This window comes from Tachysurus vachellii, chromosome 2, assembly GCF_030014155.1.
Source record: "Tachysurus vachellii isolate PV-2020 chromosome 2, HZAU_Pvac_v1, whole genome shotgun sequence".
NCBI classification, from domain to species: domain Eukaryota; kingdom Metazoa; phylum Chordata; class Actinopteri; order Siluriformes; family Bagridae; genus Tachysurus; species Tachysurus vachellii.
Window position 1 is genome coordinate 13,587,204 of NC_083461.1, and position 13,888 is coordinate 13,601,091.

Genomic DNA, 13,888 nt, shown 5'->3' on the forward strand with positions numbered 1-13,888 from the left:
CAGTGATGTTGATGTTGTAAAAGGGCTTTAGTAATGACGCATGGTGTGCGCACATGAAGACTGAGTGTAGCGTGTGAGGACACATCTGCTCCTGAAGGTGACTCACACCATTCTTGTTCTCTCCCATAGCCATTTAAAGTCTGTTCGAATCTCAAGCAGTGCTGTGCTCATCTTCACATTGGAAGAACTTTATAAACCTAAGAGAAAAGTTGCAAGAAAGCAGTGGTTTTGCTTTTTTACTCTGCTACTTTAGACTTTGTTGTCTTTAGTCTTTCAAGTTCCAATTTCAGTAACATAAATAATTACACTTTAGGCCGAGGGAACATTTTCCACACTGCTTCAGCCTGTGTATCTAAATAAGTGTAGGCAATTAGTTTGTGTGAATGGATAGATCAAATGTTCATTAAGCAAGACGTTTACCATTTTTTTGAGAGTCTTAATTACTTTTTCCTACTGTAGTGGTTAGTCTGTAGTTGCTCAGTGAGGTTAGATATAATCTGTACTCTACTATGCCACTAACTGACTCTGAATGTGCAGTTTATAGTGAGGTGCAACTGCTGGATCACACGTGTGAAAGTGAGTCAGAGGGAGCCTGTGAGTCTGTCCCATGGCCCCCACACAGCCTTGGCCATGACCTTATTTAAACTCGGAATTAAAGCCACAATGTAAACTGGAGCCTAGTCACCAGCAAGGTGACAGACAGCCCAGTGTACCTAATCTACTGTTACAGCATTTTAGCTCAGTGTATAGGAGGTGCTAGAAAGTGGAGCTAAAATAAGCTGAGCTAAAAGTATTAAAGTGAACGCACAGTTATGTCACTCCTACCTTATTTAACAACTAACTTACTTACTTAACACTTTGAAGATGTGAGGAAAGTCCTGACACAGTGCTTCTGATAGAAAAAAATGTGGATAATGCTTATGCATCTACACATACAAGGATTTTTATGCTTATTTTTCTTCTTTTATTGCAAAAACATGGATGACGCCCTTCATGTGTAACATCCCAGAATGCAATGCATTCTCTTTTTAACTCATCCAGCCTTACAGTGCGGGAAATCATGCATCATCCTGGAGCTCATTTGTGTTTCCGCTAACCCTGCTGTTGCCATAGAAATCAGTGTTGGTTTTGAAGGTTTCTATACATTTCCAGAAAGATGGATTCACAAATTTTTCTTGGCAGTCCCCCTGCTACACTGACACTGAGAATATGGCGGTTTTGCCATTGCAACAGCTCTCCAAAACCGAATGAGTCATTGGGGCTGTGTCCTCTGGAGTGTGGATTTCCAGCAAAGATTTCTGCCTTGCAAGAATCTTCACTTCTTCCATTAAAAATGTGATTAGTCCACCTTAAAAAGTGTTTCAATTACAGATGTGTTACTGATAAACTAGTTTAGTGTCAAACAATGCATGTGAACATTAGCATAGCTAGTGGCATAAATTTCCTGTTGCTCCTAACATGACTCATCACCACCAAGGCCACAATGACCATTTAGCACAGCCAGGAAAATATGCTCTGTTCACTGAACAAGTCATTTCCAATGTGCTTTGTTTTATTTTCCCAACAATGAGCTTCTTATATCTAAGTAACTAACACACCCTCACTCCACAGGGAAGAATCAATGACCTCTAGTCATTCTGTCACATAACAACCATAGCATCTGGGAAAATGCCTGACTGATGAATGCTGGGTAAACTGTTTCCAGGAAAACTGGCAGAGTAACAAGTATTTACAATTACTTAATAGCAAATTGTATTTACTTAGATTTCAGCATTAATTCAGCATTCAGCATTTACATTAATTGTGATTAATCTCATTCATAGCAATCTTCTCTTCAAAATTTACCCACGTCCTCTTTGCAACATTATTTGTTATTTTGGTCTGTCTTTTCTCGTATGTAAAACCCTCTTCAGATTCCTTCAGCATATCAACAGAACTTCATAATTCTCTTTAATTTTAGTAGACTGCAGTGTTGATTGCATTTATGTTTTGAGTCATTGTCTGTTTGCACCACATTTGCATAACCACAAATTGTCCTTTCCCAGAGACAGCAAAGTATCCCCAAATGATACACTATCCTTAATAGGTAGGATGACAAGAGGTTTCGGTGGTGGCGTACTTGGCTTTTTTTTCTTCCAAAAATAGCATTGTATATTTTTTGCCAAGAACATTTTTCTCATCCCAGCACAGACTTATTGTGGATGGTTAATTTCCATGTTCAGTAAAAACAAAAGTTTGATTTTATGATTAATGTAGAAATCTAGATAATTCCAAATGGTTTACAGACTTTTTGTTGTAACTGGAAAACTACATAGTATTATACACTACACTATTTTACACTACAACATCCAGTGGTTATGCAACTATTTTCAAGAGCTCAGTGTTATCCACAACTGTCTGAGTGCCTTTCTATTTTTATCACAGTTTTTAGGGTGTATTTAGGAAGGAAGGCACATTGTCTTACAGTTGTTCCTTTTGCGTCAGTTGCTGCTTACATCCACACCAGCATTCGTCAGCACTTTTTGCATCACTGCAAAAAAGAGAATATAAATTGTGAAACCCTTCAGAGGAAACATCTTTTTTGTGCAATTGGAAATGTTGATTTCATGAAAAGCAGTAAGAGACTAAAATAGTGTGATTTCAACATTTGCTTCTTGTCTACCTTTATGTGTTTGATGGAACAAACAAAAGCTCTCCAAATATATTTCCTCAGATTATAAATCTAAATAACCAAATTCCAGTTACATCCCAGTTAGACTTGATGTGCATATGTCTACTTAAATTATTGTACTTTTTGTAATCCTAAATTCTATACCCAGAAATACACCGTAATGATTCAACCCACAAGCTTGATTATATATAATGGACAATCAAATCATTTAGTGCTAGTGTCCAAATCTATAGATGCATTGCTGTGGCTAATATTTATACGTCTTTAGATAAGCAGAGTAAACCAGTCAAATTAATAAGAGACCAAAATTTTATTCATGCCAAGATGCAGAAGTGAGCATCTGAGTACAAAACATTAAGTACAAAAGTGGTGTTTTACAGCATGATTTAGCACTGGCTTATTCTGGCTTATTATAAACATGGTGAAAATTCATTTCACTTCATTAGCATCAAGCTGACACATTGCCAGTAGTTCTAACAGTTCATGTTAAAATGTATTAATTTGCAGAAATGCACAAGTTAATATTTTTACTTGGCTTAAGTAAACACTATTCTTTTTATATAGTTTGGAGTTAAATTAGTGCTGTGAATATTGAAACTTTTGATACTTTTTAATAAAGATGCATAAATGTAGGAAGACACAGTTTAACAGACTTATCCACAAGTCTCAAACTTCTGATATGTTATCAGTTTCACATTTTCTAAGAACAAGGATCGCCATTCAGACGATACACATTCACAGGATACACATAATATTTTTTCAAGGCATTAAGCTGTTTAAACATATCCCATTCCAGCAAACTATCAAGTATTCCTGTAAGGGATCAAGCTTTAGCTAGCCATCACATCTATCTAGGAAGCAGCACAGTGTTGCGGCTTCTCCATTTTCAGGAAATACGGGGGTTCAGATGTGGCCTAAACCAAGTTTTTCTTTAAAGCTGTAAATGGGGGTTGTGGTTACTGTTATACGAATATCTTTGGGAATGGGAGAGGAGAAAAACCGTGTCACATATCAGTTTGAATAGAAAAGCTGTGCACTACACATTGAGGTAAGTTCTTTGTGTTCCAGTAAGCTGAATCACCCCCACCACAGGAATAAAGGTGAAGCAGATGTCAAACAAAAGTAACAGCTTTTTCACATACTATTTATTCAAGAACCGTTTTATTTATTTTCCTCTTTTCTCATGTTGTCCTTTTGTTTTTGTCTCTTAAAACTATCATTTCTGTCTATGCATGATGCTGTTCAAAAATCTGACACTTTTATTTCACACACACACCTTTTGTAAAACAGTGCACAAAGGTGTGTGTGTGTTCATTGCATGTGGCTTTGTGCTTGTATACACATTTGCAATTGGTTTCTTGGTACAGCTAGCGTATGTTGTTTTGATGGTGCTGTAGGTGTATGCGGTAAGTGGTTTCATGTTTATGTGTGAAGAACTTTACTCAAGTGTTCAGGTGTTACCTGTATTCTTTTCAACTGAGCAGACAGGAAGCCCCTTTCATTTCTCTGGTTTCCTGTCCGCTCAAGTCTAGAATGCACTGTGCTTGCAGTATCTTTCTTTTTGTCTCTGCCAGTTGACAGCTTTTCCTGACTCTTGTGCTTTGATATTTTGATTGCAACCTATTACATTGACTCAGTCCTTCCTGGGTTGTTATATTGTAATATCTTTGTTAAGCTGTATCATCTTTGTGAAGTTGTTGCACATCATGGCTTAATTTAATGAGCATAGAAGTCAGAAACGCAAATCATTTTTTGACAAATCATCATTGTGACAGTATGCATACAGACTTTGTGCAAGTTCACAAAGTGTACAATGGACATCTCTGGTGGATTTCTATGCACAGTTAGTATGACACTAGTTTGCCAGACACTCGATTTATTTTTCCATCATGTGAAAGTCACTAGATTTTTAACTTCCACCACATTGAGTTCATGTGCTTTTAAACAATCTATTCTCTTATTTATTTCTTTATTTCTTTATTTTACCCACAAAGACAATACTAGCATGTCTGCATCTTCACACCTTGATTAATTATCATATCATTGATTTAGGCTGTCACAGTGGATTACATTAATGGATATAGCAGGCTTACACACTTCACAAATATGAATCATTTTTAAATTGTGATACACACTCTAAAGTGAAAACATATCCGTTGTCAGGACATTGTTCAAAACAAAGAGAAAAGAAAGCAGGGAGTAAGTAAGAAAAAAAGTGAGTGGTAAGGAGGGGGAAATGAGTTCTTACAGTAAAGGAACGTGAGTTAGAGCATGAGCTCCCGCTCTGTACCTCCCCTTCCTGCCTTCCTACCTCCCCTTCCTACCTCCCCTTCTTGACTTGACTGTGTCCTCTCTCGCTCTCGCTCTCTCTCTCTCTCTCTCTCTCTCTCTCTCTCTCTCTCACACACATATACACACACACACACACATTTTAACTCTCTCAAACACATACACTACTTTTATTCTCTCTCCTTCTTTCTCTTGCTTCTTTTTCTTGCTCACTTGTGCAAATACAAATTATGTATACAGTACTTTAATCAGCCTCTTTTTCTCACAGGCACACAAACACAATATGCAAGCAGTAAAGAGTCAACTCAATTAAAAAGCCTCTTTCCTGGAAACCAGGCTCTGATGGCACAGGAGGTATGTAGGGAATGGGAACCATGTGTTACTAGGGGAAGGGTTTGTGTGTGTGTGTGTCTGTGTGTGTGTGTGTGTGTGTGTGTGTGTGTGTGTGTGTGTGTGTGTGTGTGTGTGTGTGTGTGTGTGTGTGTGTGTGTGTGTGTGTGTGTAAAAGTGTGTAAAGTTGAGAGACAGGTTACAATTAAGGAACACTTATAGACATGTACTTGAGGAGTTAAATGATGAGAAATATGAAGAGGAACACAGTGTGCAAGTAACATAGATTCACCTTGAAATTTACATAGATTCACCTAGAAGTTTGTCATTATATATTACTTATACATTATACATAACATTTCTTTCTCACACTTTCTTCTCAGCACACTCATTTAATGGCCCTAAGCCATTAATTGTTTGGCCACACAGACCCCATTTTAAATCTTTCCCATAAACAATCTTTCATCCCAACCTGCACATGGTGACCTCCCACAGAACCAACACAATCAACAGATTGTGATAGGATATCATAGGCCCCTGGGAAAACAATCTTAAACAGGCTGGATTTAGTCACATGTAAATCATGTGTGTACTGGTTGTCTGTAGGTGTGTGAGCATCACTGTGCAAGTCTTGTCTGGACAGTGTCACTGAGTTCCTCACTGTTTTCATAGCAGTTTCCTGATGCTGATGTCACTGAGTCTGCAGAAATGATGGTAAAGCTGAACTGCTTTGCAGATTCACATTAGCCACATTTGCAAAATGAGGTTGAGGGAACTGAGACAGTAGATTAGAACAGTAGATTGTCTTTGAATATTTGGTCAGGTTCTTCTCCCCAGTAGATTGTCTTTGAATATTTGGTCAGGTTCTTCTCCCCTTTAGGCGACTGTCAATAAATGATCTGTTAAAAGGACACAAAGTTCAATAAAAATTAGTCAAAGGACAAGGAGCAGTTCTTGCTACTAATCAAAGTTGTTTTTCCAGTTCAGAAAGCTTCCGCTCTTACATTAGCATTCAGTCACTTTAGCCAGTGGTACCACAGTATAATTGGTTGGGTGTACCCAGCTAACCCTAACCATCAAACTGTATAATGTTGGCAAAAAGTATGTTTTCCCATAGATATTTGTTTGCTGTTGAGGTTATTATTTCAAGTGGCATTTTGGTCTCTTTAAACTTTATTATAGTAATTCTTTTATGAAAAATTATTGAGTTGGGATGCCACATAACAAGCACTGAAATGGTTTTACTAAGAGCTTTAACATAATAATTCAAGAACAAGTCTTATTTAGCACCTTATATTTAATTGCTTCTAATTGTTGTGCATCATATTCCATGAGAAACTTGGCTTATTGGCTCAAATTATTTTCTTAGCAAGTAATCCCTAAAAACAAGAGATGGCACATCCCAGAACCCGTGTGCGAACACTGCAGTGACGAATGAATGAACACACAAAAATGAATAGGGGCAAATGCTAACAACTCTCTTTGGTTAATACCTTCATGGTTCTAGCTGACGTGTTTTGGGGGTTCGGCTTTAGAGACAACACTGAAGGGAGGGGTTGAATTTGTTTGAATGTACTGTTTCAAACATCTACCAAAATCCCTGACTGTAACTTTAAATCATATGGTGCACTGTGTATACAGTGAATTTCTTCTTCTTGAATGCACATAAATATGCAACACAAGCAAAGCATTCATTTTCATATACGTTCCACATTTCACACATCCTCTCACACTCTTGCCATATGTACACACAAACACACGCACTCAAAACAGTCTTCCCTGAGCCTCTGCAGTCGTACAGGATGTATAAAAAAATGACCTCACATTCCTTTCCTGTTAGGTCAACCACAATATGGGACTGACACACGAGAGGACTGGACTGCTTCCCAGCACACACCAGCCCTCTGGAGTCCTGTTACTCCCAGTCACTCAGTCATACACACACACACACACACACACACACACTCTTTTGAGTGCACACAGCAAAAGTGGGTACACTGCTTCTTCAGATTCAAACTCTGTAGACCCACAAACTGTGTATTATTCAACATCTAAATTTTAGACGTTTCTAAATATTTAAAAAATTATTAAAATATGAAATAGATCAATTTTGTAAATGTTTTAACCCATTTATATTTTGTTCTTCAACAATGTGTGTAACACCATAAACCAGTTTTTTTTTCATATCAACTATTAAAAAACATTGTGCCTTCAGTGTACAAAGTATGTGTAACAAGCAGTGATTATGTGCTTATCTTGCACATTTATTGATACCATGTACAATACTACATTAGTAGTATAATCTATTAAGCCTGTCTGGGTGAATGTAATTACAACCATTCACACAGAATGCATATCTACTTTACAGTTCTTATAATCGTGATAGCCATTGGAGCGTCCGGCTTCAAGTGTTCTGACTTCAGGAAATGAACAGTGATTGCTGAAATCTTCATAATAGAAACTCAGGAGTGTGCATTGCAGTAGTGAACATCTCCCATCAAGAGGCTTACAATAGGCCCCTCAGAGGGCAGAAAGAGATCAGTAAGCTGATTTACAGGAAAGTCCTGATTAAACTGTGTGTTGATAACTGTGAAATGTAAACTTCCTGAATTGCAGTTCTGAAATTTTTTTCTTTCTCTCTTCATTTTCTATCCTATGTAGAGCAAAACTGGTGTGGGTGTGTGTGTGTGTGTGTGTGATATTTTGTGTACATACAAACAATGCTTTATTTGTGAAGTGGGGGGGGGTGATTTTCGGGAACTCAAAGGCCCTGGGGCTTTGTGTTTGGTGGGCGTTGGCTCTGACTACTTCAGCTGTGGACCTGGTGACTACAGCTTTTGTTTCTGGACTTTGAAGGAGATGCATGTAAGAAAGGGGGGGCATAAACAAGTGTATGACATGTGACATGAATGGAATACACTAGATTACAGTAAGATGCTGCCATTGTGTGTGTCTTCGGGATAGCAAGTGTATGCCTCATTGGCCAAGCATTTCCCATAATAATAAGCAGTTTCTTAATGTACAACTTTTCCCTCTGTAACACCCCAGGCCTTCTCATCTCATTCATAAAAGCACGCCATGGTTTTTGTTTGGATGTCTGGTTTTAATGAGCATGGAATTTACCCACAATGCTCTGGCAGGAATAAAATTGAAGGAGATGAACACTTCCACTGTACTTTGTGCAAATGTATAAGTGATGCCTGAACTTCAAATTATGCTTGCACAATTACAAAAAACAACCTCCAAATTCTACAACAGCTGGTAAACTTGGTCAACACTGACAGAAAAACTGCATGGTTGAATATGAACACTGTGTGCTATTGTTTATGTCCTGTTATGAGGTGGGGCCTCCATGTATCTGACTTGTTTGTCCAGTGCATATCACAGATGTTTGACTGGCCTGAGATCTGGATTTGACTGGATTTTAAGCTTCTGCAGCAATGTTTAGGTAGGTACTATGTGTCAAAGAACATTATTGCTAGTAACCAAGGTTTCCCCGCAGTACATTCATTAGAGCATCATCTTGCTCTGCTGGCTTGACTTCTTCTCATGTGCATCTTGGTGCCATCTTTTTTCAAGGTAAGTGACACACACACCTGGCTGTCCACAGTATGTAAAAGAAAACATTATTCAACAGGCCAGACCTATTTCTACTATTACTCCATGGTCTGCATATGTGTGTGTATTAATCTTCATGATTTATGTTTAAAAAATAAAAAATGTAATCTATATCTCCCCACTCCTTCTTTGTCATACAGAAGGACTAAAGTCTTGATGACTGAGTAAGTCAAGACTGGGCAGACACACATTACAATCTTCTTTAATAATACTTTAATAATAGCACTTGACTCTGTATGTACTCTTCATTTCAAGGGAAAGTATGTTTTCTTCTTGCTCAAATGCTAACACTTATAATGACAAAAATCTTTCTATTTCAAACATCTAGCTTAATTTGACAATTCACTGTGGATCATTTATTTAATTTTCAATTTGACATTAAGTGTTTTTTCATCTGCATCTTCTTTTATTATGTGTCAATTAAAATAAGAAGTGAAAGAGTTTTAATAACAGCTTTTACTTACAGTGCAAAATAATCAATCAACGAATGGGTAATCAATGAGACATTAAGAGTCAGGAATTGGAGTCTCATCCTTAAAGCTAATGCTTTACAGAATGACTATGACCTGTAAACAAAACAATACACTAAGCCCATGCTATACATGTCATGGTAATCAAAATAATAATCAAATTTATATTGTAATGTTTTCACATTACACAGACATTATGGCATGATGTATGATGTGGATTAAGCTATAAAACAAATATTCAGCACGAAAAAGTGTCAAGAGTTTGGATTAGGGCTGAACAAAATGTAAAATGTGGCGTCCTGAGAGCACAGTTGTGGAATATATAGGCATGATGTGAGCTTCAGACTTTTGTTTATCATAGACAGCGGTGATTGGTTACATTTGTCACTGTGCATGCCCATGGGCATCACAGGTATTAAATAGCACTTTTTTTTAAATGTGCATGTAATAATGTAGTAACAAACTTAAAATAAGTTAAGCACACAAGATCCATTTTGTAAAAATAGTATTCTTTAATATAAATTATCGAAATATTTTATAAATATAAATATGTGCAAAGTTCCTTGCTGCATTTTCTGTTGTAATGCCATTGTTTTCAGGTTTTCTGATTTTCAAGCTTGCACTGTGGGTCATTAGACTAGACCTTAAGATGTCAAATCTTTATAAAAGACAGAGTACAAAAACATGTTGTCCTCTTGTGGTGACACATGTAAACATCGTCTCTATATGACAAAAAAAAAAAAGAGAAAGCAAAAAGAAGTTGAACCATAAGCCCTTCCATTGACTTACAATACATTCATTTAATTGTAGACAGCATGTGCTGCTGAAGAAACACTACGTCATTGTTACTGAATGAGGGATATGAGGCATGACTGATTACTTCTTAGCACATACAGAAAGAACGATTCTGGTTTGAGAGGAACACAATCCTCCATGTCAAATTCCAGGATTGGTAAATAAGGGTTTTGCATACTGTGCTTGCCTTTTTTTCACAGTACATAAACTGTCAACTCTTGAAAGTTTGTGTTGTATTGTAATATCATCATAAGCATGTTGAATGTTCTATAAACAATTTCCCAGCAAAACTAAGACACTTTGCCTGTCAAAAATAAAGCAACAACAGTCCACTGAGCTTTCCTTCTGAGACTACAGTAATATCGGAGTCCTCTCTTGTCTACTTTAATCATTTGTATTGATGCATTTTCAAACATCAGTCTTGTCTTTTAACCCCACACAGATGCCAGTGTGAACACACCGGTGCTAGTAATGAATACCCGCCCCATTTGCTTCCCCATCTCAACCTATGAGGCAATTACACTTGGCAGCCCACTGTGGAAATGTATATGTCATTTAAAACAGCCGACGCTAGGCACTCCCTCAAACACAGACGTCCAAAACTCTTCTTTTAAAAGTGGGTCGAGTGGAGATATAACTGTGCGAAACAGCTTTTTATTCATATAGTAAAGGCTGCAAATCAGCCATAGCAGCACATTCAACCCTTGTACTGATAAACTATCAACTGTGTTAATATTCAACAGGGTTTGTGTTTTTTTTCCAAACAGACGCAAGAACACACTCCAAAGGTAAGAAGATAAAACACTATGACTCTGATCATCTGCTTTTGGTCCTGGCTGCTCTGCTGTTCATCCTATTGCATGCAAGTCCATACTTTGTGCTGTCCATCACATAGCAACCCCTTGCCAAAGGTCGCACTATAGAGAGCGAAGGCACAGTAAGCCACAGTTGGCCTGCAATACTGATAGATGCTGAGAGCTTCTCAGAGCAGACAGCTCACGTACTTATTGAACTCCAGAGCTTTGTAACACTGTACTGCTTCCCATCCTCTTGTGGTCTTTTGCTGGTCAATTCCACCACTGCCCAACATACAGATCTGTATACGTGGTTATCTGTTCACTGTGCTCCAGAACCATGTGATGGTTGTTATATAGGTGCATCATACTCCTGAAGAAACTCTTGGAGCGACTGAGGCAGCTGGTCCCGTTTACTAGACACATCTATGTGGCCATTAAGTGTCTTGCGGCAGAGATGCTGCAGTGTGGACATGCTGGAGGCCAGAGGACGGAGCAGCTCCAGTGGGATTTTCTCTCCTCCAGAGTAAATGAAGTATGTACTCCCATCTGCCCCACTGCTGCCACCTTCACTGTCCACTCCAGATGGGACTACAGACACGGCCCCCGCTTCTCTGGCAGAGGGCATGTAATGATGAATAAGTTTCAGCACACAATCAAAACGTGGCACAGTTTGCAAGCTGCGTGGGTCTGTTTGCAAAAAGAAGGAGCAGGCATCGCATTGGATGCGCAGGTTCTTTGTGCCTGTGGCCGTCTTCACGCTTAAAGTGAAAAAGTGGCGGTTGTCAGAGCTGTCACGCACCAAAAAAGTGCCAGGTGGCTCACTGCTCAGCAAGGCACTGGCCTCCTTCCCACTCACAGCGTCCCAGTAAAAGCCGCTCTCCTGCAGCTTACGCACAGCCGCCAACACCATTTGATACTGCGCCCTGGAGCTGAAGGTCTTGTAGCGGTGGGCAGGCAGGCGTACTCCGCCTTGGAAGGGGCTGCTGCTCATGGCGCCGTCGAGCCTGCTGTGTGTTACCATGGCGCTCTGCCCGTGCCCCGTCCCGGCTTGGGGGTCCAGGGCCGCAGGCTCGTCCCAGCCAGGGTGCACAGGCACCACACAGCACCAACACAATGCCCACAGCTCCGGCGCCTTCTCAACATCCAGAATCAAGGATGGCTCAACGGGTATGGGATGCAGCTGGAAAAAGACAAAGTGCACAGTTTCAGTATTTGCATGAGTGATTCGTGTTAGCCTAAAGTGTATCCCTTGTAAAAAGGCTCAGTTTCATGTCCATATTAAAATATAAGGAGTATGAATTAAGCAAATTCGCCTAATAATCATGGAGACAGATAAACTGGCGTACAAACGACGCTTTATTTTTAGTTAACTGCCGAGTGTGTACATCTGATACAGGCAACACTTCGATCGCAGAAAGGCTTTTGGAGCGAGATGTGTGAATGGGCTGCTCCAGTTCATTGTGAATGACCCATTTCCTCATTCGTGCCAAGCGGACTGTTTCTCATGTTGCACTGGAGAGACTCTGTGCTCGACACAAAAGCACAAAGGGACAAGCGAGCACCTCTTTAACCACTAAACACCAAGCTGCAGTCTTCATAACGAAAGGTGGTGTGATTTACAAACACAATCACGGAATATTTCAACAAAGCGCATTCTAATAAATAGCAAAAGCCCTGAAACACCAAACCGCCGCTGCGCAAATACGCAATACAGCGCATGATTATTGATTTATTTATTTACTTATTTATTTAAATCATGCATTGATTTTTTTTTCCGATTCACCCCGAAATGTAGCAGTCATTCATACAGACCCTTAAATACACCGCTAATAGACAGTCCACCTGTATGATTTACATACAATACATTGTTAATATAGGACAGAGAAAAAGCGCAAAAATAATCAGCTTGTATAGTTACCTTGAAAGTCTTATCCGAGCCAATATTGTAGTGCTGTTTAAACAGATCTCTTTCTCTCTCTCGCTCTCTCTCTCTTCTGGAGGGCTCCTTTTAAAACCTTTGTAAATGCGGTGTTAAAAGTGGTGCTGTCGGGAAACGTTTTAATGGCAGACGAGTTTGTGTAGAGTGTGATAACGTTCTCACGTCTCCCCCTGATGAGGGGTAGTGGAAGTCTTGCTCTCCACATCTAGTGGGAGCCCACTGATATTTCTGAACGGCTCCACCCCTTTGCCTTCCAGTAAGCAAGCGCGCGCGCGCGCGCGCACACACACACACACACACACACACACACGTTTTCGCTCACTCACTTGGCGGATTGCCCATAAATAATCAGCATGACCTTTTTCTACGAGACGATTCCTGGTATTCACACTCCTCCCTTCCCCCACTTCTCTTCCCCGTCAGGCTACAAGGTGAAAAAAGTTGAAGCGCCCTTGCAGAATAAAGCTTCAACAGACCGCACTGATGTAACACACCGCTTCCTTTTGCTTTTGTTTTTTTTCCGAATTTTTGCAATTTCCTTTCATTATTCAGTCGCAACGATGTTTTATCGCTTAGATTACTGAAACTCTATTCGATTCCAGGAAATCAAATATGTATTCTACAGACAAATAAATTACACGTCTGTCTCTCTCTCTCTCTCTCTCTCTCTCTCTCTCTCTCTCTCTGTGTGTGTGTGTGTGTTTTATCATAAACTTCTGCTTGTCGAAGCCCATATAGGACCCATACCTATAGACAGATTTAACATGGCAGCTCTGACTCGGTAAAGCTTCCCTGTACGCCATCTATAGGATGGAGAGAGCAGGAGACTAGGAGACTGCATCCTAAACCGTATACTACAACCTTGTTTTGTGTGTGTGTTTGTGTGTGTGTGTGTATATATATATATATATATATATATATATATATATATATATATATATATATATGTGTGTGTGTGTGTGTGTGTGTGTGTGTGTGT

General features: G+C 39.2%; 1 protein-coding gene across 1 annotated transcript; it reads right to left on the reverse strand.

The window, feature by feature from the left end:
- Positions 1-9,870: 9,870 nt before the first annotated feature.
- On the reverse strand, positions 9,871-13,539 carry socs3b (suppressor of cytokine signaling 3b). The gene is made up of 2 exons (XM_060857435.1): positions 12,889-13,539; positions 9,871-12,150 (listed from the first exon to the last, which is right to left on the reverse strand). The coding sequence occupies exon 2, from the start codon at positions 11,989-11,991 to the stop codon at positions 11,320-11,322; it is 672 nt and encodes a 223-aa protein (XP_060713418.1). The 5' UTR covers positions 11,992-12,150; positions 12,889-13,539; the 3' UTR covers positions 9,871-11,319.
- Positions 13,540-13,888: the final 349 nt, after the last annotated feature.

Excerpts from the sequence above, each read along its gene's own strand:
- socs3b (XM_060857435.1), bottom strand. The coding sequence starts at position 11,991 with ATGGTAACACACAGCAGGCTCGACGGCGCCATGAGCAGCAGCCCCTTC.